At 41.9% G+C, this 27704-nt stretch overlaps 2 protein-coding genes across 3 annotated transcripts; both read right to left on the reverse strand.

Annotated features, from left to right (window-relative positions):
• Positions 1–4912: 4912 nt before the first annotated feature.
• Positions 4913–6033, reverse strand: LOC106596190 (interferon alpha-3-like). Its single transcript, XM_014187504.1, has 5 exons — positions 5884–6033; positions 5654–5725; positions 5343–5495; positions 5106–5204; positions 4913–4996 (listed from the first exon to the last, which is right to left on the reverse strand). The coding sequence occupies exons 1-5, from the start codon at positions 6031–6033 to the stop codon at positions 4913–4915; spliced, it is 558 nt and encodes a 185-aa protein (XP_014042979.1).
• Positions 6034–22026: 15993 nt separating this feature from the next.
• On the reverse strand, positions 22027–26247 carry ifna2 (interferon alpha 2). 2 transcript variants are annotated; one of them, XM_045714233.1, is made up of 6 exons: positions 25816–26247; positions 25555–25642; positions 25186–25260; positions 24906–25055; positions 22690–22767; positions 22027–22362 (listed from the first exon to the last, which is right to left on the reverse strand). In XM_045714233.1, the coding sequence occupies exons 2-6, from the start codon at positions 25639–25641 to the stop codon at positions 22273–22275; spliced, it is 480 nt and encodes a 159-aa protein (XP_045570189.1). In that variant the 5' UTR covers position 25642; positions 25816–26247; the 3' UTR covers positions 22027–22272.
• Positions 26248–27704: the final 1457 nt, after the last annotated feature.

Here is a 27704-nt window from a genome sequence, read left to right on the forward strand (position 1 = left end):
ATAGCCCAGTATGTCCTGTGCCTGCACCTCGCACTCTTCCTCCAGTACGCCTCCATAGCCCAGTACGGCCGGTGCCTGCTTTGAGCACGCGGTCCTCTGTGCGACTCCCCAGTCTGGTGAGGCCGGTTCCAGCTCCCCGTAGGAAGCCTCCAGTGATGATCGATGGTCCGAAGCCTCCAGTGATAATCCATGGCACGAAGCCTCCAGTGATGATCCATGGCCCGGAGCCTGTAGGGATGATCCATGGCACGAAGCCTCCAGTGATGATCCATGGCCCGGAGCCAGTAGGGATGATCCATGGTACGAAGTCTCCAGTGACAATCCATGGCTCGGAGCCTCCAGTGATGATCCATGGCACAAAGCCTCCAGTGATGATCCATGGCACAGAACCAGTAGTGATGTTCCATGGCACGGAGCCTGCAGCGAAGGTCCCCAGTCCGGAACCTACAGAGACGCTCTCCAGTCCGGAGCCTCCGGCGATGCTCCTCAGCCCGGAGCCTCCAGTGACGCTTCTCAGCCCGGAGCCTCCGGCGACGCTTCTCAGCCCGGAGTCTTCGGCGACACCTCTCAGTCCGGAGCCTCCGGCGACGCTTCTCAGCCCGGAGCCTTCGGCGACACCGCTCAGCCCGGAGCCTTCAGCGGTGGTCTGCAGCCCAGAGCCTTCAGCGGTGGTCTGCAACCCAGAGCCTTCAGCGGTGATCGGCAGTGCAGAACCTCTGGTAATGATCCACAGGTCAGGGTTCCAGAAGCAGAGGGATCTGCGGTCAGAACGGGGGCTACGCCCAGAGGAGGAGCCACCTCCATAGCTGGAGGATTGGCGGAGGGTCTGGGTGTAGCACAGGAGCCGTCACGGACGGTGGCCAGCCTCCCTTCCCTCCCTTTTTGTTTAGGGTTGTTTTTGTGGGGTTTTGGTTTGGTGTGCAGTCGGGGTCTGCACCTTTGTCAAGTGTCATCATTAAAAGATTGAAAATGAGCACTATCCACGCTGCATCTTGGTCTCCATTTCACGACCCCTGTGACAAGTATGTACTTTGTATTATTAATAACTATACGAACAAACAATATTTTACAGTAATATGATGCCACAGTCATATGATTTACTGTCTAAAAGTGTATTCTAAAGGCGTTTATTGTTTTTCATTGGAGATTATGTTGCAATGGAATTATGCTAACATTTCATGGAGAAATTCGTCTTCATTCATCGGTTGATTCACATCACACATTTTTATATAAAATATATACAAATATTTATATAAAATATATTATATCAAATATAAGCTGTGTGTGTGTGTGTGTTTATTCAAATATTATACACACTCTTAGAAAAGGGTTCTATATTGAACCTTCAGGGGTGCCATATATGAAACAATCAATAAAACCCTTTTTGGTTCTATCTAGAACCTTTTTTCCTAAGAGTGCGTGGTAATTTGCTGCAACATGGAGGAATAACATAAACACATAGGAGTGTCATAATTAATATATTTAACAAAATTACTTATAAAACATGTTTTAATAAACTTTTATGCAAAATGTAACTACAATATGCTACCATGACACGTGTTTTCTTGGCATTTTTTTATTTCTTCTGAAAATGTCTCAGGATGCCGTCTATTTCAACTCTCAAGGCCTCCCGTGCGCACTAACTGATTTTTCTTTAGACAGGCATAGATCAGGTGAGGTTAATAAATAATCCCTAACGCCTTAATATTTTGAGTATGGTCAAGTATGGTAATTAATCTCTGGATGGTGTATAATAGCAACCAGACACTGCAAATATATCGCCATCCTTCCTAAATGAGCTGGGGTGAGTGAATGGAAACTCAGGAATGTCACTCTGAGGCTAAAGATGATTTTAAAATAGCTACAGTGTGTATTGGCTGAGCTGATAGAAAACTCTGCATGGATCAACACCATTGCATTCACTCCACATTACAGGCCTGAATGACAAAGTGAAAAGTTGTAAACCTATTAAAAAATAACTCATTCTAAAACATCCATTCGGGGTTGCAACATGGCTGTTAAGTAATATTGCAAGACAACATGACAAATTAATTAACTTTTGTGCCTAAATAAATTTCCCTCATTAAAATGCAAATCATTTTATAACATTTTTGACATGCGTTTTTCTGGATTTTTATGTTGTTATTCTGTCTCTCACTGTTCAAATAACCCTACCATTAAAATTAAAGACTGATCATTTCTTTGTAAGTGGGCAAACGTACAAAATCAGCAGGGGATCAAATACTTTTTTCCCCCACTGTAAGTCCCGCTATGCCCTCAGACGAACCATCATACAAGCAAAGCGTCAATACAGGATTAAGATTGAATCCTACTACACCGGCTCTGACGCTCGTCGGATGTGGCAGGGCTTGAAAACTATTACGGACAACAAAGGGAAACCCAGACCAGAGATGCCCAGTGACGAACTAAATGCCTTTTATGCTCGCTTCGAGGCAAGCAACACCGAAGCATGTACTAGAGCACCAGCTGTTCTGGATGACTGTGTGATAATGCTCTCGGTAGCCGATGTGAGCAAGACCTTTAAACAGGTCAACATTCACAAAGCCGCGGGGCCAGACGGATTACCAGGACAGGTACTCAAAGCATGCGCGGAACAACTGGTAAGTGTCTTCAATGACATTTTCAACCTCTCCCTGACCGAGTGTGTAATAGCTACATGTTTCAAGCAGATCACCATAGTCCCTGTGCCCAAGGAAGCGAAGGTAACCTGCCTAAATGATTACCGCCCCGTAGCACTCACGTCGGGAGCCATGAAGTGCTTTGAACGGCTGGTCATGTCTCACATCAACAGCATCCTCCCAGATACTCTAGACCCACTCCAATACGCATATCGCCCCAACAGATCCACAGATGACACAATCTCAAACGCACTCCACACTGCACTTTCCCACCTACAACAAAGGACACCTATATGAGAATGCTATTCACTGACTACAGCTCAGCGTTCAACACCATAGTGCCCACGAAGCTCATCACTAAGCTAAGGACCCTGGACCTAAACACCTCCCTCCGCAACTGGATCCTGGACTTCCTGATGGGCCTCCCCCAGGTTGTAAGGGTAGGCAACAAAACGTCTGTCACGCTGATCCTCAACACTGGGGCCCCTCAGGGGTGTGTACTTAGTCCCCTGCTGTACTCCCTGTTCACCCAAAAACTGCATGGCCAAACACGACTCCAACACCATTATTAAGTTTGCTGATGACACAAAGTGGTTGGCCTGATCACCGACAACGATGAGACAGCCTATAGGGAGGAGGTCGGAGAATTGGCAGTGTGGTGCCAAGACAATAACCTCTCCCTCAATGTGAGCAAGACAAAGGGCTGATCATGGACTACAGGAAAAGGTGGGCCCAACAGGCTCCCATTAACATCTACGGGGCTGCAGTGGAGCGGGTCGACAGTTTCAAATTCCTTGGTGTCCACATCACCAGCAAACTATCATGGTCCAAACACACAAAGACAGTCCTGAGAAGGGTACGACAAAACCTTTTCCCCCTCAGGAGACTGAAAAGATTTGGCATGGGTTCACAGAACCTCAAAAATGTCTACAGCTGCACCATCGAGAGCATTCTGACCGGTTGCATCACCGCCTGGTATGGCAACTGCTCGTTATCTAACCATAAGGCGCTACAGAGAGTAGTTGGTACGGCCCAGTACATCCCTGGGGCAAAGCTTCCTGTCGTCCGAGACCTATATGATAATAGGCAGTATCAGAGGAAAGCCCATAAAATTGTCCGAGACTCCAGTCACTCAAGTCGACTGTTTTCTCTGCTACAGGAGGGAAAGTGGAACCAGAGCGCCAAGTCTAGGACCAAAAGGCTCAGCTTCTACCCCCAAGCCATAAGACTGCTGAACAATTAATCAAATGGCCTCCGTGCTATTTACATTGACACCCCCTCCTTCATTTGTTTTGTACACTGCTGCTACTCGCTGTTTAATATCTATGCATAGTCACTTCAGCCCTACCTACATGTACACATTACTTCAACTAACCTGTACCCCTGGCACCGGTACCCCCTTATTGTTATTTTATTGTGTTGCTTTTAATTATTTTTGACTTTTGTTTATTTGGTAAATATCTTCTTAACTCTTCTTGAACTGCACTGTTGGTTAAAGGACTTGTAAGTAAGCAATTCACGGTAAGGTCTACGCTTGTTGTATTCGGTGCATGTGACAAATAAAGTTTGATTTGATTTTAAATATCATACCACATCTCCAAAAAATGCAAACCTCGGCAGTTACTGTAATGCTGAGATGCTAGCATGTCTTGGGGGTATGATATTTGTGCGTCTTTAACTTTCTCACTAATCATTATTCACGATTCATTCAGGATTGCTGTAATCCTGTCAGATCCGGTCTGTTTGTTTGCCATGGTGCTGAAAGGTCTTCTTCTCTTGCCTCCACTGCGGACGCATTTTAAAGGTTTCCCAGCCGTTTTACACAGGTTGTGTGATATCATCAGTGAGTCTTCAAGTTAAGACACAACAACACTGTGTGGCATTATCAGGACTATTTAAGGACATTTTTATTAGGCCTATATGTAAACATGTTAGATTAAAATAGATTTCAGCTGTTAGAGGTCACATTTATTTAATTAAAATGTATTTAATCCTGACAATAACAAAATCATGTTGCAATAATAAATACAGTACGCAATGGCCGTCATAAATACAAAAATCAATGCATGAAAACATTGTTACATTTTCTACAGCCTAAAAATACCTAGCACATAATTCATTATTCAGTATAAAATGTGTTTTACTTCGCAGAGTTGTGAATACACATAATAAATAAATAAATAAAACATACATAAAAAATAACCGTGTAAATAAATAGTTGAAAAAATAGACGTATAAATAAATCATCTCTACACACACATGAGGCTCATTGGTTAGTCAATTGGTATCGTGACTAGTCTTAACATGTGTGACAGCACCACGTTCCTTATGTCTTCCCAGCCGCTTGCGCTGTATTCCTGCATGGACGAAACACACGTCATATTTTAGAATAGACACATGTGTCAACACATATAAATATATCCCTATTTGGTGAATGTACTCTCTTGGTAAGACAAATTGACCTACCTCGCGTTTCAAGTAATTCTTCAGGAATTTGAAGTGAAGGCTCATATCTTTGTTCACTCTTTTGACAGATGTTGATGGTCCAGGTTTTATAGTCTTTACCTGTTGGAACAAAATATAAAGTAATCATGTTATATTATGATTCGTTTAAATCACATTATATGGCAATCTAAAATGATAGGATAATGTTTGCCTTTTTGCATTAATGTTCAGAGAAAATCACAAATCACATAGACTTACGCATTGGTCCAGCTCCGAGGTCTGGCGATGCAGACCAATCATAAACTCGTCAACTCCTTTCTGGTCCCAGGCGGTGGAATCATATTTACCACTGCTGTACAATTTCTCTATAGCGTTCAGAGTTTGCGAAATGAAGACAATCCGGCCGTTATCCTAGAAGAGTGATTTGTTTTAGTACATGCCTTACGAATATCAGAAAAGTATAGCAAATTGCGTATTCGTTAAAAACGAATTATATGGCCTACACTCTTAGAAAAAACGTTGAACCAAAACCTTTTTTTAAAATAGTATAGGCTATGCATATATCTTACCGTGAAATGATCGACTTGTCTGTATTGCTCGTTAGGGAAAGTGATCTGAGATTTCCGAGAGACCACATGTCCCTGTGATGCCAAAAAATAGAAACAAATGATTGCAATATTATTATTGTATACATATAGGAGTAACTGAATCAAATGAAACACAGCAGCACATTAAATGTTGAACAGATGACAACTGCTCAATGACCAGGAACAAGTAAATAAACATTACAGTATCCTACCATTTTCTGAAGCATCGTTATGGTGTTGTTGCTGAGCACTTGGAACATGCTCGGAGACCGAGGCAGTGTCCTCATCCACGTGCATCCGATGGTTTTATTCCAGGTGCAAATCGTCAGGATCAAGCACATCCAAAAGCTTATTGAACCCATTTTATCGTATGTCTACTGTAGTTCTCTGTCTGTTCACTATCAACCGAGGTGCAAAATTAGGCACACTTCAGAAAGACAGCCTATACTTTGTAGAATTCCGAAAAAGAAGACGTTGTCCTCAAAGGATAAAGAGATAAAGTGTTCTTCCTGATCGATCCACTTCTCGAAATCCAGAGTTCTGTCATGCTCCAATCTGTGTCGATATTTTATACAAAGATGTTGAACGGTGTTCCGAAAGTGAAAGGTGGAAGTCCCGGTAGACAGGCGCTTTCATACCTGACAGTATATCTTTCGGCCTGGAGACAACGCACGGAAAGGACAGGTGCATCTCTCGAAGACTTGTTAAAACCTTAACTAATTTCTTATTTTATTCTGAAATATTGGATTACCAACCAGGAACATGTTTGAGATGAAAAACATTTACTTGTGAATCCATTTTAGTCAGACGACAGCCTAAATTAATATGCATTTTTTTGCAAACATTTCGTTGTCCTTTCACTTCGGAAACAATAGCGTTTAAATCTCGTCTTCGTAATCGCAACACCTTTTACATTTACACCCGGAAACTATGGTATACAACTACGTTGAAACCATTTCTGGACGTCAACTTCCTATTTAAAGATACATTTCAACGTTGTATGGGTTGAATGAATTACACACTCAACATTACTGTATTTCGTTTTAGAAACGGGTTTAAGTGGTCTGATTTATTTTGGTAGACCAGCTCCTTTATGCTACCGGTTTTCAGAATAAGACACTCGTAGCCTATGGAGCGCACAGGCAGTATAGACCTCGGCAATACTGCTTACCTTGACATAAGTGCTTAAATTGGAGCCTATTATTATACACCATAGGTATAGGCTAGGCCCACTCCACCCCTCTCAACAAAATGCAACCTATGAGATGCTTTACCTCACGTGAAAGAAAGTCGTCCAGCTGTTTGAAGTAGTTCTTAACCATATCACCAATCAGAAGGTTTTGACGCAGACGCATGTCTCTGACCTGAAATTGTAAACAACAAACAACATTAATATCAATATCCATGTGATTACATGAATACAAATAGTATAAATAATCACAATTGTGTACCAAGTTACAGTTAACAAATGAAACATAACCAAGAACGTACACATTCCGAATAGGTCATATTTTGTCGAGCAAGAAGGTCTTGGAGATCCCTGAGTTTGATGGAATTCCATTTCACAAGTGTTAGGTTTTGTTGGAAGAGCTCACTGGCTAGTTGAAACGCAAGTCTCAGTGTCCAAAGCTTTTCCCCCTCCTGTAATCACAATAACATCCCGTTTAACCATTCGATTGAACTAGACAAACACAGAAATTGTATCCACTCATGATCTCCTGAGCATCACCTCTAATGAAAGCGTTGGACGTTGGACCCTTAACCTTTCCGCCTCTGGGATACAGCCTCTTGGTCTCCTCTCCTACACCATACACAAAATACACCATATCTCAATAAAACTACTGAATATATGAATATATTTATTCTAATTTTCAACTAGAATAAATAACTTGTGATATCACAGTACGCATGCTACAGCCTAGATTCAGAGCCATATTTCTAAATATGTCTCTGCCTATATGGTCAATTTGTAACAGGTTAAAGAAATTGACCTACCATGGAAAGATAATTGAGGGTCTGGCGAGTTTGAGAAAGATAATATATTTGCTCCTTTTGGTCACTGCATTTAGCATAGACAACCCGGTAAAGAACAATTACACACAGAAGATGTACCACAAAGGACACGTTAAGAGTTCCCATGTGTCCGGTGAGTTGATAAATCCCTGAATACTACTTCTAAACGTTGGTCCTACGTGCCCCACCTGTATAGTCTCCCTCATTGATATGCCATGGATGAGGTAATATGTAAAACAAGGAAAGTTCAAGTGGGGAAAGTGAAAGAGCGTTGAAAACTCATTCCTTCACCTTGCATAGCTGTTGACGACATTTTGCGTTCTTGTCTTCTGTGTGCAGATACACAATGCCCTTCACGCAATGTATTTTCAATACAGTAGCCTATCTATTTTTGTAGTTCAATGTTATATTTATTGAGTAGGCTTGATAGCCTACAGTACAAGAGTTTAAAGGCATACTTTTTATATCCTCTCCCAAGGGATGGAACGTGTAACTAATTGCATAGCTACTCTGTTACAGAAAGAAGAACACGATGATAATAGTTGGACTCCACACAGCTGCTCCACTGCAGTTATCTTAATGTACTACATGTAGCATCCATGGAATTTCATTATTTGTTGTAAAACAAAGTTACATTGGAATATAAAAAGGTAAATCAAACAATTTGTTGTGGACCTGATTTATTATTAAGAGCTAGATACAATGTCATGAAGGTGTTTTATTACAGTTTCTATAGGCCAAATAAAATAACGTGAACAATGACTGCTCAGTGCTCACTGTCAGCGAGCTGCTATACAGATTAAAGTCCTTTGTTATTTTGTATAACTGCACGTGGGACAGGGTCATGACTAGAAGGGACCCAGCTCTGGCCAAATTAACGTCCTTTTTGACTTTTCGTAGCAGATTAACCAAAATTACGCAGCAGGTTAGGATAATTAACGTAGCAGTTGAGGATAATTAGGTTAAATTTAGGAAAAGAGTTAGGGATAGGTAAAATGCCCCCCAAAACCTTGTACATTCATTTGATAATTAGGAACCCTTATAGCCATGACGGTGGGGCAGCCTCTGTCTCGGCAGATGATGACATCGGTAATTACACACCATAAATCCCTTTCACTTTCGAAAACCAACGTTTTTACACATTACTGCATTTCGTCATCTATCCCATCTACCACAGCAGGTAGAACATTGCTTGCGTGCTAGGCTAGCTCACTCAACATTATTATTACATGCTTATTGCATGTATAAGCATGTTCTGTTAGTAGCAGCCAATGTGTTCAATGTAGGACAACATTCCATGAGACTTTTGAAAAAAGCATGGAAGGCTTGACGTTAACATCAATCCACATGTCCATCAGACAAGGAGGTGACTGAAAATGTTGTGTTGTTACATAAAAAATAAAATGCATTATTATTCCCATACCATTATTAGAGAGAAACAGACAAATTATGCTACCCTCCGCCTATTGGCTACTTAGCTTATTCAAGACAGTCTCAAAATACAACACCGCCCCAAGACATACAAACAAGCTCCCTCACGACGCCAGGACAGCGGAGTCAATCACCACCTTCCGGAGACACCTGAAACCCCACCTCTTTAAGGAATACCTGGGATAGGATAAAGTAATCCTTCTAACCCCCCCCCCCCCTAAAAAAAAAGATATAGATGTATATGTACTAAGATATAGATGTACTATTGTAAAGTGGTTGTTCCACTGGATATCATAAGGTGAATGCACCAATTTGTAAGTCGCTCTAGATAAGAGCGTCTGCTAAATGACGTAAATGTAAATGTAATGTACAAATATCTCTGTGCCTGACTGGCTTTTCAAAGATGGCTAGAAATGCAAACATTTTGTGCTCCTGTAGGAAGCAACCAATCCGCCTTTGTTGACCAGACATTGTCTATAACTGGGATAATAACTCAATAACTAGCAAAGAGTATGAACAAAATGTACACAGGTGGCTACATGCATCTCTCACGTTGATATCAAAGCAAACGCATTTACCCCAGTTCAAAGTGGAACGGCTCAGATCCATGTATGGCAATAGCTATTTGCATATCGGTCTACTGCAGCTCTGATTGGTTATGGCGCACTGATCTGCGTGGAGTATGGTCCTGAGTCGTGTCTGTCAATGCAATAGATTCCTACTCCAATGCGCTCTGCCTACAAGAAAATCTCTTGCACAGTTGGTTTTGCATACTACGTCTTGCATAGTTCGTTTTGTTTCGGTATGTTACATTGAAGTGGCTAATACTCAGTTGATTCGAGAATTCCCACAGTAGAGTGAAACGCTGATTGTGGTAACTAAAATGGAAAATTCTAGAAAGTTTAGGGACGTTCAATCTGGTGCTTCTCTGCTCAGGCTGATATTTCTTCTGCTCGGCAGCCCGAGGGGAGCTGTGCTCAGCTTTGAGGGAACATAGCTTGTACCTATCCAAGCCTTTCAGATCTATATGTGTGTAGTGGGTAGGGGTTGTTTCTGGACAGGACCGCCATTCCCACCTGCCGTCTTTTCCCTAATGGAATTCAGCCCACTGCTGTGCCTTGTCTGACTTACAAATCTATTGATGGAATCTACTGTATGTAATATTCCCTATTTCTGCATCTCCTCACTGCTAAAACATTGGTTTGTTAGTCAAGTGCTTCATAATCGTTGTCACAGGGGGGTTAAAAGATGGGTGTGTGACTCATTTATTGCAATGTCCTTCATCTGTGTAATAGAAACCATTCAAACAACTTGTTATTCATGAGTGTGATAAAAAAACATCCTCCTTTCTTCTCCAACAACATTATTTATATATATACAGTCTTCACCTCGTGGATTTGGGTCGACGGGATGAAAGGTGGGTCCTCCAGAGGTGCCTGTCTGTCACGGTTGTTGTCGGTGAATGAGGACCAAAACGCAGCAGGTACGTGAATGCTCATCTTGATTTTTAATTACTCTCAAAAATGAACATACAAAATAACGAAAAAAACGAACACTCGACAAATAAACAGTCTGGTAAGGCACAAGGCTATACACAGAATAATCACCCACAAATAACACATACAAACACACCCTAATATATGGGACTCTCAATCAAAGGCAGATAGACAACACCTGCCTTCAACTGAGAGTCCCAACCCCAATCAACCAAACATAGAAACACACACACTAGACTAACCATAGAATTAACTAAACATAAACCAAAACCCGGAAATACTAAATCAAACACCCTTTACACAAACACAACACCCCGAACCACATAAAACAAATACCCTCTGCCACGTCCTGACCAAACTACAAAAACAATTAACCTTATACTGGCCAGGACGTGACAGTACCCCCCCCTTAAAGGTGCTACCCCAGAAGCACCTTAAAAATTAACCCCAAGCAACACCCAAAAAAAATGTTTCCCCTTTTTTCTAATGGGAGGGAAGGGAGGGTGGCTGCCGTCAACGACGGCACTGTGCTACACCCCCCCTCCCCAACCCACCTATTTCTGGAGGTGGCTCTGGTTCCGGCCGTTCCAGGCTGTCGGGCCACTCTGGCATCGCCGAGGGGCAGTCGGGCCAGTCTGGCATCGCCGGGGTGCAGTCGGGGCAGTCTGGCAATTCGGGACAGTCTGGGCAGTCTGGCAATTCGGGAGAGTCTGGGCAGTCTGGCAATTCGGGAGAGTCTGGGCAGTCTGGCAATTCGGGACAGTCTGGGCAGTCTGGCAATTCGGGACAGTCTGGGCAGTCTGGCAATTCGGGACAGTCTGGGCAGTCTGGCCACTCGGGCCACTCCGGCAGTTCAGGGCAGTCTGGCCACTCCGGCAGTTCAGGGCAGTCTGGCCACTCCGGCAGTTCAGGGCAGTCTGGCCACTCCGGCAGTTCAGGGCAGTCTGGCCACTCCGGCAGTTCAGCGCAGTCTGGCCACTCCGGCAGTTCAGCGCAGTCTGGCCACTCCGGCAGTTCAGCGCAGTCTGACCACTCCGGCAGTTCAGCGCAGTCTGACCACTCCGGCAGTTCAGCGCAGTCTGACCACTCCGGCAGTTCAGCGCAGTCTGACCACTCCGGCAGTTCAGCGCAGTCTGGCCACTCCGGCAGTTCAGCGCAGTCTGGCCACTCCGGCAGTTCAGCGCAGTCTGGCCACTCCGGCAGTTCAGCGCAGTCTGACCACTCCGGCAGTTCAGCGCAGTCTGACCTCTCTGGCGACTGTTGACTGGCGGGCAGCTCTGACGACTGTTGACTGGCGGGCAGCTCTGACGACTGTTGACTGGCGGGCAGCTCTGACGATGACTGTTGACTGGCGGGCAGCTCTGACGATGACTGTTGACTGGCGGGCAGCTCTGACGATGACTGTTGACTGGCGGGCAGCTCTGACGATGACTGTTGACTGGCGGGCAGCTCTGACGATGACTGTTGACTGGCGGGCAGCTCTGACGATGACTGTTGACTGGCGGGCAGCTCTGACGATGACTGTTGACTGGCGGGCAGATCTGATGATGACTGTTGACTGGCGGGCAGCTTTGATGATGACTGTTGACTGGCGGGCAGCTCTGATGATGACTGTTGACTGGCGGGCAGCTCTGATGAAGACTGTTGACTGGCGAGGCTGGGTTGACGCACTTGTAGCCTGGTGCGTGGTGCTGGTACTGGGCTTACCAGATTATGTACACGCACCTCCAGGCTAGTGCGGGGAGCGGGAACAGGACGAGTCGGACTGGGTTGACGCACTTCCGGGTCCGCACGAGAGACAGGAGCTGGAAACCCAGGGCTATGGAGGCGCACAGTCGGTCTCGATCTTACCTCCTGCACAACCCGTCTTGGCTGGATGGAACTAGTAGCCCTGTACGAGCGGGGTGCCCGTACAGGGCAGACTGGGCTGTGCAGGGGCCTGATGGTAGCCGTGCGTAGAGCGGGAGTTGGGTAGCCTGGTCCTCGGAGGCGTACCGGCGACCAGATGCGCTGCGCAGGCATCCTCCTATCAGGCTGGATGCCCGCTCTAGCACGGCACCTGCGAGGGGCTGGAATAACGCGCACCGGACTGTGCGTGCGTATGGGTGAGATAGTGCGCTCCTCAGCGAAACATAGCGCTCTCCACCCCATACGCTCCTCCATATAACCACGGGTAGCTGGCTTCCGGCTCTTCTTACGCCTAGCCAAACTACCCGTGTGCCCCCCCCCCAAAATTTTCTTGGGGGTGCCTCTCGTGCTTCTCCTTCAGCGCGTACTTGGCCTCGTACCACCGCCTCTCCGCCTTGGCTGCCTCAATTTCCCACTGCGGGCGTCGATAATCCCCAGCCTGGTGCCAAGGTCCGGCCCCGTCCAGAACTTCCTCCCAGGTCCATTTCTCCCGCCAGTCCAACTCGAATTCCCTCTGCTCCTTCTTCTGCTGCTTGGTCCTTGAGTGGTGGGTGATTCTGTCACGGTTGTTGTCGGTGAATGAGGACCAAAACGCAGCAGGTACGTGAATGCTCATCTTGATTTTTAATTACTCTCAAAAATGAACATACAAAATAACGAAAAAAACGAACACTCGACAAATAAACAGTCTGGTAAGGCACAAGGCTATACACAGAATAATCACCCACAAATAACACATACAAACACACCCTAATATATGGGACTCTCAATCAATGGCAGATAGACAACACCTGCCTTCAACTGAGAGTCCCAACCCCAATCAATCAAACATAGAAACACACACACTAGACTAACCATAGAATTAACTAAACATAAACCAAAACCCGGAAATACTAAATCAAACACCCTTTACACAAACACAACACCCCGAACCACATAAAACAAATACCCTCTGCCACGTCCTGACCAAACTACAAAAACAATTAACCTTATACTGGCCAGGACGTGACACTGTCCTCCATTGCAGATACAATCTCCTCCTCCAGTCTGGTGTTGGTCCTTAGCTAGTCCAAGTATGTGTTCTCTGGCCTTCCCCTTCTGCTGACACCGTGCTGTGGTTGCCAGATGATTAGTTCACTAAAGCTGTTGTTTTTAGTTAGTCTATGGAATACATTTCATTTCCCAGTATTTCATGTACCCTAACCGTCCACCAGAAGGAAGCACTATTTAACATTTTAGTGTGAACCCCACTAAAGTGTAAAGCTCTAAATCAAAACATCCCTTTGGACTTTGGTTAAATAAGAATTAGTGACACAACACAAACATTATGGAAAGTGGAAAAAATTTATAAAAAACAAAACAAATAATAATAACAATATTAAGCAATAAAAAATGTATAATAATATTGTTTTATATATTTGGACATTATATTTAGAGATGCCCCCAACCTCACAGTAATCAACATGTAAAATACACTCAGCGGTCAGTTAATTAGGTACACCAATCCTGACTGCCATCAGCATGATGCAAAAGGAACCGGGACTCATCAGACCAAGCAACCTTTTTCCACTTCTCAATTGTCCAGTTTTGGTGATTGTGTGCCCACTGGAGCCGCTTCTTCTTGTTTTTAGCTGGTAGGAGTAGAACCCATTTTGGTCGTCTGTTGCAATAGCCCATCCATGACAAGGAGCCACTAATTGTTATTTCTGAGATGCCGTTCTGCACGCCACTGTTATCTTCTATGGGCTAGGTGGGACACTTGCGTCCCACCCTAGTCAACAGCCAGTGGAATCGCGTGGCGTGAAATACAAATACCTCAAAAATGATATAACTTCAATTTCTCAAACATATGACTATTTTACAGCATTTTAAAGACAAGAGTCTCGTTAATCTAAGCACACTGTCCGATTTCAAAAAGGCTTTACAGCGAAAGCAAAACATTAGATTATGTCAGGAGAGTACCCTGCTAAAAATAATCACACAGCCATTTTCAAAGCAAGCATATAATGTCACAAAAACCAAAACCACAGCTAAATGCAGCACTAACCTTTGATGATCTTCATCAGATGACACTCCTAGGACATTATGTTATAGAATACATGCATGTTTTTTTCAATCAAGTTCATATTTATATCAAAAACCAGCTTTTTACATTAGCATGTGATGTTCAGAATTAGCATACTCACCGCAAACTTCTGGTGAATTTACTAATTTACTCATGATAAACGTTCACAAAATACAGAACAATTCTTTTAAGAATTATAGATACAGAACTCCTTTATGCAATCGCGGTGTCAGATTTTAAAATAGCTTTTCGGCGAAAGCACATTTTGCAATATTCTGAGTAGATAGCTCGGCCATCACAGGCTAGCTAATTTGACACCCACCAAGTTTGGTGCTCACTAAACTCAGAATTACTATTAGAAAAATTGGATTACCTTTGCTGTTCTTCGTCATAATGCACTCCCAGGACTTCTACTTCAACAACAAATGTTGTTTTGGTTCCAAATAATCCATAGTTATATTCAAATAGCTCCGTTTTGTTCGTGCGTTCAGCTCACAATCCGAAGGGTGACACGCGAGCGCATTTCGTGACAAAATTTAAAAAAAATATTCCAATACCATACTTCGAAGCATGTCAAACGCTGTTTAAAATCAATTTTTATGCTATTTTTCTCGTAAAATAGCAATAATATTCCAACCGCGCGACGTTGTATTCATTCAAAGGCTGAAAGAAAAAAATTGAGAATTCTCATGAACGAGCATCTCCAGTGTCACTGTCCCCAGCCTGTCCACTCACAAAATCTCCTGCTGTTCTTCGCCCAGAGACAGGAGACACATCATTCCACTTTCTGGTGCCTTCTAAGAGCCAATGGGAGCCTTAGATAATGTCACGTTACAGCAGAGATGCTGTATTTTTGATAGAGATGCAACAGAAGGATAACAAATTGTCAGACAGGGCATTTCCTGTATGGAATCTTCTCAGGTGTTGGCCTGCCATATGAGTTCTGTTATACTCACAGACACCATTCAAACAGTTTTAGAAACTTCAGAGTGTTTTCTGTCCAAATATACTAATAATATGATTATTATGTTTTCTGGGCCAGAGCAGTAACCTGTTTAAATTTGGTACGTTTTTCATCCGGCCGTGAAAATACTGCCCCCTAGCCACAACAGCCTACTCACAAAATCCTGAATAAGTTTGATGTTGTGCTTATTTATGAATTTTAGAGGAGCGTCCTTCCATGTTCATCCAATCATACATGTGCACAATGAAACACTCCACCAAGTCAAACTGGTTATCATGATGGTCGGCTTTTAGCATCTAAATCTCGGTGGGGCAAACTCCCCCAAAAATGTTTATGCATGTCAGCAAAGCCAATACAACACAACACTAAACAGTACAGTAATTGCACTTTAACGGTGACAAACAGTCCCCACAAACTGCTAGGGCCTACAAAAAGCTGTCCCAACAGCAGAGCTTTCTTTTCAGCACCATGGAGTGAATCCTTACCGTTGCTACACCTGGCTATCAGCGGAGCCTTGTCTGGCAGGGAAACAGTTAATTCAGCCTCATTTTCTGCCTTAAAAAAAACATAGCTGTTATGGCTAACTTGCTTAAACAAATGTGATTTCTACTGATAATTGAGATGTACAAACTACAAAATAAGGGGACTACGAATGGCCAAGAGGCAATCCATAATTTTTATGAAGACATTCATTAGCGAGCTTATAGGGACATAGTCAATATAACTATTTGTTCAGCACTTTTGAAATGTACAGTGACAGAATTCAGAACATGGGCCGTTCTTACAGTAATCTCCCTGTACACCAAGTCAGAACCGTAGGATAAAAAAAAGAGAGCATGTAAGCAGACATTGAAAGCTCTTACAATATTCAGTGATTATGTTTCTTTACAACAGGCTATAGGCTACATATGCACCACCAAGTCAGAACATTAGGCTAAATTATTACAGGGAAATGGACCAACTTATTAAGGTGAGGCATATGGGCTACTAACAGCTTACTACACAACATATTACACAGTATTACTTTCTTAGCTAGAGTATACATATCACATAATTTATGCAGCAGCATACAAAACATTTTTGAACTCACCTTGTGGTGCTATGCTCAATTGAACTGGAAGGAGGCGCGGTGGTCCATCTTTTGGGCACATCTTGTCATCAAACTTTGTCATCAAAGTCTGGCATTCTCTGGATTTATGGTGCTTCCAAGACAACTGGGAACTCAAGAAAAAAAAAAATGGTTGAATCATGACTGTCACTGGTGTCATTGTGTAGAGATGACCAAAACGCAGCGGGAATGTGGATGTTCATCTTTATATTTATTAAATAAAGAGAACACGAAAAAACAACAAAACAAAGAACGGCAGACGACAGTTTTACAGGCTATACGCAGCAGTGCAAAATACAACTACCCACCACTAAACAGGTGAAAACAAGCACTTTAAATATGACTCACAATCAGGAACAACGATGAACACCTGTTCCTGATTGAGAGCAACACAGACCAAAGAAATATACAAACTAGAAACCTAGAACACAAAAACCCAGAACATACACCAAAACCCCGGAATACATAAACCAAACACCCCTTTAACCTCTTACATCTAGACGTTCCGCTAGCGGAACACCTGCTCCAATATCCAATGATGGGCGTGGCGTGAAATACAAACTCCTCTAAAATCCGAAAACTTCAATTTTGAAACATATGACTATTTTACAGCATTTTAAAGACAAGACTCTCGTTAATCTAACCACACTGTCCGATTTCAAAAAGGCTTTACAGCGAAAGCAAAACATTAGATTATGTCAGCAGAGTACCCAGCCAGAAATAATCAGACACCCATTTTTCAAGCTAGCATATAATGTCACAAAAAACAAAACCACAGCTAAATGCAGCACTAACCTTTGATGATCTTCATCAGATGACAACCCTAGGACATTATGTTATACAATACATGCATGTTTTGTTCAATCAAGTTCATATTTATATCAAAAACCAGCTTTTTTACATTAGCATGTGACGTTCAGAACTAGCATACCCCCCGCAAACCTCCGGTGAATTTACTAAATTACTCACGATAAACGTTCACAAAAAACATAACAATTTTTTAAAGAATTATAGATACAGAACTCCTCTATGCACTCGATATGTCCGATTTTAAAATAGCTTTTCGGTGAAAGCACATTTTGCAATATTCTCAGTAGATAGACCAGCCATCACGGCTAGCCATTTAGACACCGACCAAGTTTAGCCCTGACCAAACTCCGATTTACTATTACAAAAGTTTGATTACTTTTGTTGTCTTCGTCAGAATGCACTCCCAGGACTGCTACTTCAATAACAAATGTTGGTTTGGTCCAAAATAATCCATCGTTATATCCAAATAGCGGCGTTTTGTTCGTGCGTTCTAGACACTATCCTAAAGGGTAAATAAGGGTGACGAGCATGGCGCAATTCGTGACAAAAGATTTCTAAATATCCCATTACCGTACCTCGAAGCATGTCAACCGCTGTTTAAAATCAATTTTTATGCCATTTTTCCCGTAAAAAAGCGATAATATTCCGACCGGGAATCTGCATTTAGGTGAACAGAGGAAAGAAAACAAAGAAGTCGGTCGACGCGGGCACGCGCCTGAGTCTCACAGTACTGTAACCAGCCACTACCCAAACGCGCTACTTTTTTTCAGCCAGAGCCTGCAAAGCCACGATTCAGCTTTTTGCCGCCTTCTGAGAGCCCATTGGAGCCGTAGGAAGTGTCACGTAACAGCAGAGATCCTTTGTAATGGATAGAGATGGCAAAGAAGGCCAAGAAATGGTCAGACAGGGTACTTCCTGTACAGAATCTTCTCAGGTTTTGGCCTGCCAAATGAGTTCTGTTATACTCACAGACACCATTCAAACAGTTTTAGAAACTTTGGAGTGTTTTCTATCCAAAGCTAATAATTATATGCATATTCTAGTTTCTGGGCAGGAGTAAAAATCAGATTAAATCGGGTACGTTTTTTATCCGGCTGTGAAAATACTGCCACCTATCAATAACAGGTTAATACTACACACACAACCCGAACCATATGAAACAAATACCCTTCTGCCACGTCCTGAACAAACTACAATACAAATACTCCCTCTACTGGTCAGGACGTGACAATGACGTCAGTAATCTTCAGGTCGGAACTCTAGAGATCCGGACTTGAAATTATGAGTTGGATGACTGTTCAAAACTTATTTTCCCTGTCGGAGTTCGTTTAATTTTCCAGAATTCCTAGTTGTTTGAACTCACTGAAGTCTGAGACTTCCCAGTTCCGAATTTCCAGTTGTTTTGAACACGGCAAACGCCATGCTGGATTGACAACATGCCAAATGTATTCAACCTTTTCTGGCCCTTGGTGTTAAAAGTTTATCCTATTCATCTTGGAAAGAGACCCTTAAACCTGTTAGGGACAGACGTTCCGCTAGCAGAACTCCTCACCAATATCCAATGGTAGAGCGTGGCGCGAAATACAAATACCTTAAAAATGCTATAACTTCAATTTCTCAAACATATGACTATTTTACACCATTTTAAAGACAAGACTCTCGTTAAGCTAACCACATTGTCCGATTTCAAAAAGGAAAGCAAAACATTAGATTATATATGGAGAGTACCCTGCCAAAAATAAATCACACAGCCATTTTCAAAGCAAGCATATATGTCACAAAAACCAAAACCACAGCTAAATGCAGCACTAACCTTTGATGATCGTCATCAGATGACACTCCTAGGACATTATGTTATACAATACATGCATGTTTTGTTCAATCAAGTTCATATTTATATCAAAAAACAGCTTTTTACATTAGCATGTGATGTTCAGAACTAGCATACCCACCGCAAACTTCCGGTGAATTTACTAAATTACTCACGATAAACGTTTACAAAAAACAGAACAATTATTTTAAGAATTATAGATACAGAACTCCTTTATGCAATCGCGGTGTCAGATTTTAAAATAGCTTTTCGGCGAAAGCACATTTTGCAATATTCTGAGTAGATAGCTCGGCCATCACAGGCTAGCTAATTTGACACCCACCAAGTTTGGTGCTCACCAAACTCAGATTTACTATAAGACAAATTGGATTACCTTTGCTGTTCTTCGTCATAATGCACTCCCAGGACTTCTACTTCAACAACAAATGTTGTTTTGGTTCGAAATAATACATAGTTATATCCAAATAGCTCCGTTTTGTTCGTCCGTTCATGTCAGTATCCGAAGGGTGACGCGCGGGCGCGTTTCGTGACAAAAAAATTCAAAATATTCCATTACCGTACTTCGAAGCATGTCAAACGCTGTTTAAAATCAATTTTTATGCTATTTTTCTCGTAAAATAGCGATAATATTCCAACCGGGCGACGTTATATTCATTCATAGACTGAAAGAAAAACATGGAGTCGTCTCGTGCACGCGCACCCCACTGTCATTGTTCCCTGCCTGACCACTCACAAAAACTCCTGCTTTTTTCGCCCAGAGACTGCAGAGACGTCATTCCGCTTTCTGGAGCCTTCTGAGAGCCAATGGAAGCCTTAGAAAATGTCACGTTACAGCAGAGATGCTGTATTTTTGATAGAGATGCCCTAGAAGGAGAACAAATTGTCAGACAGGGCACTTCCTGTATGGAATCTTCTCAGGTTTTGGCCTGTCATATGAGTTCTGTTATACTCACAGACACCATTCAAACAGTTTTAGAAACTTTAGAGTGTTTTCTATCAAAATCGACTAATTATATGAATATTCTAGTTTCTGGGCAGGGGTAGTAACCAGATTAAATGGGGTACGTTTTTTATCCGGCCGTGAAAATACTGCCCCCTATCCCAAACAGGTTAAACCCAGACTTGGAACACACACAAGTCTACTGAATAGCAGGCTAGTTATTTGAAATTAGCCACTGATTCCTTCCAAACCGCTCATTGTTGAATTTGCAGTTTCCAACTTGTTGTGTAATGTTCATGTCCAATGGCCGATGAGCACTTACACGTTTTATCTATAATATCTCTTCATATGACAAGGCTTGAAAAGGATTTGACAGTAGATTGTGAACGTGAGTCATGATGGCAAAATCAAGTTTCTGCCCCCGACTCAATGTACAGACCAATGACAATGTGGCACACGTAGCACAAGTCACTTTGAGTTCAGGAGTGACATTCCACAGATTCTGAACAGATGTTGAACTGAAACCCAACTCCTATTTCCAATTCGCTATTGAACATTGGTACTCACATTTTTTTGTCCTCTCATCCTCTGAGTTGTTTATTTATCTTCAAAATGTTCTTGAATTTTCAAGCTCTCCATGTAGATTTTGCGGTGTGTCCCAATGAGTGACAGAACACTGAGACAATCAAGGCACAACTAGAGAATATTACCAACCCCTATGCTCTGCATTCTCCGATGGCTGCCCCACCACCACAGAAAGCACTGAGCAAGGCTGAAACACCTGCACCTTGGAGATGCCTTACTCAACAGACCATGTTTGTAAGCAGCTTTATGAAGATTTTTTTTAACATTGTTTGCAAAGTGATGTGTGACACGTATTAATACCAAAATGACATGCAAAACAGGCAACAACAACAACAATAAAACTATATTTCTTGCTAAACAGGTGGGGCATGAAACAGGTGGGTCTCTTAGTACTTTACCTTACAGTGTAAACACACATACACACCATTATAGATGTTAAATAATAACCACATACCATTATACAAATGGATATACAGTATATCTACAATAACTCTATTCTATCCAGGATTTTCCAGTCTTATGAAAGGACTGTGTACTGCCACATTGGCCTATATAATACACACTTTGTCAAATGTCATTCAATTACTGACCTCAGTAATCCATTGAGAATTATTTGGAGGATCCCCACGATGCCACTTAAAAAGTTATATGTATATAACTAAGCTATATAAATGATTTGTTATTATTATTTGCCCACCAGCACCCTGCCTCATTCAGGGAACTAAACTATTATCCATTAAAGGTATTGCTTGTTTTTTGTCTCTTTTTCCATTTTGTCTTTCCATGTCTTTTTTGTGATTTCTCCTCCAATCATAGTAAGACATACAGGTGTTTAATACATTGGACAGACTTTATAAATAAACATCCACAATGTCAAGTGGGAGCTAAATGTTCCTGGTCCCCCAGATTATCCTCTACTCCTCACCCAGATCTCCCCACCCCCTTCAGCCCACTGCCCCAGTGTGGTTACCACACAAAAACAAACAGGAAAAACAAAAAGAACAGCAACCCTCACAAAGTACAAAAACACATTAAAAATAAGTTACATAAAGAAACAAAACTACAAGCATACATCAACTTAAAGTAGAAATGATCATGTGACTGATCAGCAACAGGTTTAATGTGCATCCCCTCTGATGGTTAGATAAGATTTTATAAATCCACTCTCATTGGTTTCAGACAAGAACGAAATTTGGACATTTTATACAAAATACGTTTTTATTCACATTTTGAATATAATTTTTTCATTGGTTTTTATAGTAGACCGGCAATACAGTTCAGTTCAACACAGGTACAAAAGGGAAATACAAAATATAAATAATAAATTATACAAATAAAAAACAATAATTTATGGATTTAAATATAATAAATAGACTGACAGGGTCCCACATGATTGTATTCAAGCTTTATAAACTGGTAAGGGCGTAGCTTCTGAAATGAGTCTGGATGATCAGTACATCTGTGCTGCAAGGATATCCAATCTTTGCAGATGACGTTTTGTCTCTTTCCTGATGAGCTCCCACGCCTGTGCACTGTAGTTCTGAAAAACACAGAACATTTGAAATATTAGTGGGGTGAACTTTCTTGGCGAAATAATGACCATGTTGTCTTGAACAACAAAGAAAGAACTGGTGCCGTATGTATTAAGCTTCTTAGAGTAGGAGTGCTGATTTAGGATCAGTTTTGTATTTTAGACAACTATAAGGACAGAGGAGACCTGATACTAGATCAGCATTTCTCTGAGATGTTTGATACATATGTCCCCAGAACCCACGTTCTTTTTAAATAACACTGCTCCTGTTTAGCCTAGCCTAGTTTATATTCATTTACAAGTATTAAACATGTTTCCATACGAAACCAAACTCACCATTTTTCTCAGAACATTCTTATTCAACTTCTTGAAGTAGCGTTTCAGTCTCCTCTCAGGTTTCATGGCAGGTGATACCTGTTGGACAAAATTAAACAAAACATTAGCATCATACAGATGTAGGATCTTCACTTGATCACTTTTTTTCTGAGAATTTTCCTGCACGGCAGGAAATGGAACCTTAATGTGTATTCAATGTTTGAAAAGGAGTCTAAAGATTGTAATTTCCACTTTAAAATATCAGACTTGATTTGCCATAATGAAAAATGTATCAAAGCATACAAAAAATGTCCATTAATTATAATCCACAATAATTTACATTTCTCATTGCTGCAGTATTATTTATGTGATGTCGCAAACTGGCTCAAAATCTGTTATAACCCATATACAGTGCGTTCGGAAAGTATTCAGACCCCTTCCCTTTTTCCACATTTTGTTAAGTTACAGCTTTATTCTAAAGTGGATTAAAGAAAATAAATCCTCATCAATCAACACACAAAACCCAATAATGACAATGTAAAAACAGAAACCCCTTATTTACATACGAATTCAGACCCTTTGCTATGAGACGGAAAATTCAGCTCAGGTGCATCCTGTTTTCATCGATCATCCTTGAGATGTTTCTACACTTTGATTGGAGTCCAACTGAGGTAAAATCAACTGATTGGACATTATTTGGAAAGGCACAAACCTGTATATTTAAGGTCCTACAGTTGACAGTGCATGTCAGAGCAAAAACCAGGCCATGAAGTTGAGAAATTCTCCGTAGAGCTCAGAGACAAGATTGTGTCGAGGCACAGATCTGGGAAAGGGAAACAAAAAATGTCTGCAGCATTGAAGCTCCCCAAAAAAACAGTGGCCTCCATCATTCTTAAATGGAAGAACTTTGTAATCACCAAGACTCTTCCTAGAGCTGGCCGCCCGGCCAAACTGAGCAATCAGTGGAGAAGGGCCTTGGTCAGGGAGGTGACCCAGAACCCGATGGTCACTCTGACAGAGCTCCAGATTTCCTCTGTGGGGATGGGAGAGCCTTCCAGAAAGACAACCATCTCTGCAGTACTCCACCGATCAGGCCTTTAAGGTAAAGTGGCCAAACGTAAGCCACCCCTCGGTAAAAGGCACATTGCAGCCCACTTGGAGTTTGCTAAAAGGCACCTAAAGGACTCTCAGACCATGAGAAACAAGTGTTTCTGGTCTTATGAAACCTATTTGGTCTGAATGCCAAGCATCACGTCTGGAGGAAACCTTGCACCATCCCTACGGTTAAGCATGGTGGTGGCAGCATCATGCTGTGGGGATGTTTTTTATTGGCAGAGACTGGGAGACTTTTCAGGATCGAGGGAAAGATGAACAGAGCAAAGTACAGAGACATCCTTGATGAAAACCTGCTCCAGAGCGCTCAGGACCTCAGACTGGGGCGAAGTTTCACCTTCCAACAGGACAATGACCCTAAGCATACAGCCAAGACAATACAGGAGTGGCTTTGGGACAAGTCTCTGAATGTCCTTGAGTGGCCCAGCCAGAGCCCAGACTTGACCTGATCAAACATTACTGGAGAGACCTGAAATTAGCTGTGCAGCAACGCTCCCTATCCAACCTGACAGATCTTGAGAGGATCTGCAGAGAATGGCAGAAACTCCCCAAATACAGATGTGCCAAGCTTGTAGCATGATACCCAAGAAGACTCAAGGCTCTAATCACTGCCAAAGGTGCTTAAACAAATTACTGAGTAAAGGGTCTGAATACTTATGTAAATGTGATATTTCTGTTTTTCATTGTTAATTCATTTAGCAAAATTGTCTAAAACACGGTTTTTGCTTTGTCATTATGGGGTATTGTGTGTCGATTGATGAGGGGGGAAATCTATTTAATCAATTATAGAAAAAGGCTGTAACGTAACAAAATGTGGAAAATGTCAAGGGGTTGAATACTTTATATGTACTTTAGAAGTAGATTTCTCCACTTGTAGTGGAGCAGGCTACTCCTAAACCAGGGCTCTCCAACCCTGTTCCTGGAGAACTACCTTCCTGTAGGTTTTCACTCTAACTCTAATCTACCACACCTAATTAAAACTTACTTAGGTGGTTGATAAACTGAATCAGGTTAGTTACAACTGGGGTTGGAGTGAAAACCTACAGAAAGGTAACTCTCCATGAACAGGGTTGGAGAGCCCTGACCTAAACAGGGATTATACTTTAAATAGACCCGTTACTTACACAGGAATTAAGGTTCTCCAATTGGCGTTCTAGAATGTTGAGGAAATCGTCCAGGTTTTTCTTGTCCCAGGTGACAGATTTCATATTCCCATCAAACAGTTTTGTGATTTGATAGATGGTCTCTTTCAGGAATCTGACTTTGTCCTCAACCTACACAGGAAGATATAAAAAGAAGATTAGAAACAGTATAGGCTTTGGTTATGGCATCAATATAACATTGGGTTAAGACCGCCATACCAAAGCATATCAGAACATGATAAGTCATAATTCTAGTCTTTACCTCGCCATCATCTATGTGTCTGTAAAGGGATGTTGGGAAAAAGACTGGGGCATCCTGCTTTGTGATATCTCCTCCCTGGAATACAACCAATAAAGTATGTTAAGTCACGTGTCAAATACTTCAAGACCAATCAAGACAGACATAAAGTATAGCTTATACTGCAAGTACAGTAGGTCTAATGTAGATATACTCTCTTGATCGCTGTCATTATAGCCTTAGCGCCCTTTTACAATGTATATTCGAATATAGGCTAACAGTTTTCTAACACAGATGCTAAACATGAAACATATGACTATTTTACTTGGTTGGTTGTTTTGCTGTCCTTAATACATGCATTCAGTCTCCTCTTACAGTGTGCTGATAACTCACCATCTGGTCCAGCAGGGAAAGGTATTCTGAGCTCAAGTGACCGTAGTGGTGTCGGATCCAGTCACAGCAATGATACACGCTCTGCATACTGCAAATAATAAGAAAAATACACGTCCAACTCTGCATTGTATACATTGTAAATAGCAGTTTGTTTCGCTGTTAGTTTTCCAGATGAGTTTGAACATCTTGGCTGTGTTAAGTAGTTTTATGTGGAATTTGGAAAGAGAAAACTGTATGGAGAATTTCCCCTGATCAACCTACCGGAGGCGGGAACTTTCATTTTCCAGACTAGCACATGCAGCAGTATGAATTCCATGCCTGCTCCTTCTCCTGGACGAACAAATCACAGTAAATCTATACACATTCTCCTTGAAATCAGCTTTAAATTATAGTTGAACCACAAGATAAGATTATTCCATTTAGATATCGGCTAGACTATTACTATAGCGAGAAAAGGCCATTCGCGAGCTTTGCTTTCAACTGCTAATAACTTCGCGTGAACCGATAAAATGAGTCTGATAACAAAATCGTCGAAGTCGAAATAAAACCCACACTTCTTAAGAAATGTAGCCATATTAGACATTAATTTAGTGGGTTTCGTTCAAAGTTAGTCCGAAATATTGTTCCGTAGTCTTCTGCTGTTGCGCTACAAATGAAAAGTGAATGGGAGACGTCGCTTCACTACCCATATCTCTCAACTTTCATTTTCACAATGACGTAACCAACTTTCACCCTACTGTTGGCTGCTGGTGATGCAACGTTGACAAGCAACGACAACATGATTTGTTGGAACTTTCTATTTGTCGTTTATTTTACAAGGGGAAAATGAAAAAGAATGTGACAAAAGTTCCTTGGTATAGGCTACGATATCAGGGATATTTTCCCTACAGAGTCAATAGTTTTGACAGGGCTGTGTGTGTGTTTGTGTGTGAGTGTTTGTCATAGTGTTGTGCACGTTTTTGACTATACAAGGTCAAATCTTGGCATTGGTTCATTTCTCCCTTTTTCTATATAATATTGGGATTAATTCATCATATACAAAGCCTGTTCAACTGTAAAGATCGTATAGTGTAGGGAAGTGGTCACCAAAACTGTCTGCACAGTCCTGGAGAACAGCAGGAGGAGGTGCAGGCTTTTGTTCCAACCCAGTACAAACACACCTGTTCCATCAGGGTCTTGATAAGATGTCATAGGTGGTTTCATATTGAAAATGTCATGTTATAGGCAAAAATGTCAGATGTAGCCTAATTTTTCTGCTGCATTTATACACTCTAACTCTCTGAGATGCTTTATAAATACTGGCCTTGGTGTTATTCGATATAGCCTTAATAGGATCAGCAGTGAGGAATCATAATAGTGACACTTGAAACGTGATACCAAAGAGTCAGAGAGCTATATTTCCCTTCACATATATCATACATTTATTGCCTATAGTTTTACAAGCATGGCAATAACATTAGCAACAGGGCTGCAGCCACAACACAGGACAACTGATAGAATCTTTGACATTGTGGCAACGTCCAATGTGCTGAAGCAGCTGACGTCTTCATGCGTTTTAGCTCTAGTAGTGATACCTGTCAATGGTGCTGAAACGTCTTCTTATGTCACATGACACGTCTGTGGTGGAAGCATTTTGGAGTTTTCCCAGCTGTTTTACACAAGTTGTGTGATGTCATCAGTTTCACCTGAGTCTTCTCCCCAGTAACCATAGACACTTTTGGCTGAGGTATCGAATTGGGTAGGGAATATGTAGTTTGAAGAGCGTTTGCACATTGAGAAGATGTCGCCAAGATATCATAATAGAATGTTGATGTCTAGCCGACATATAAAGGATGTAGAACTGTAGAATTTAGAATGTGTAAGACGTCAATGAACAAACAATGTCTAAACTACATCATCCCAATGTATACAGGATACATCGTGCCTACCCACTGAGCACGGTGCTGTCTGGACCGGCCTTCTTTATTTGGTCATAATTCTAACCACATACTGTCCATAATGTAAATACATCCCATCACACACACACACACACACACACACACACACACACACACACACACACACACACACACACACACACACACACACACACACACACACACACACACACACACACACACAAGTAGTGTTTCCTTTGCAGCAATTCAACC

Source organism: Salmo salar, chromosome ssa03 (genome assembly GCF_905237065.1).
Source record: "Salmo salar chromosome ssa03, Ssal_v3.1, whole genome shotgun sequence".
NCBI classification, from domain to species: Eukaryota; Metazoa; Chordata; class Actinopteri; order Salmoniformes; family Salmonidae; genus Salmo; species Salmo salar.

Coding starts and splice junctions, on each gene's coding strand:
- LOC106596190 (XM_014187504.1), bottom strand. CDS start 6,033: ATGGGTTCAATAAGCTTTTGGATGTGCTTGATCCTGACGATTTGCACC. Junction 5,726..5,883: donor TAACGATGCTTCAGAAAATG/GTAGGATACTGT, acceptor TTGGCATCACAG/GGACATGTGGTCTCTCGGAA. Junction 5,205..5,342: donor CCTCGGAGCTGGACCAATGC/GTAAGTCTATGT, acceptor TTGTTCCAACAG/GTAAAGACTATAAAACCTGG.
- ifna2 (XM_045714233.1), bottom strand. CDS start 25,641: ATGCAGAGCGTGTATCATTGCTGTGACTGGATCCGACACCACTACGGT. Junction 25,261..25,554: donor TTTCCCTGCTGGACCAGATG/GTGAGTTATCAG, acceptor GTTGTATTCCAG/GGAGGAGATATCACAAAGCA. Junction 25,056..25,185: donor GACACATAGATGATGGCGAG/GTAAAGACTAGA, acceptor CTTCCTGTGTAG/GTTGAGGACAAAGTCAGATT.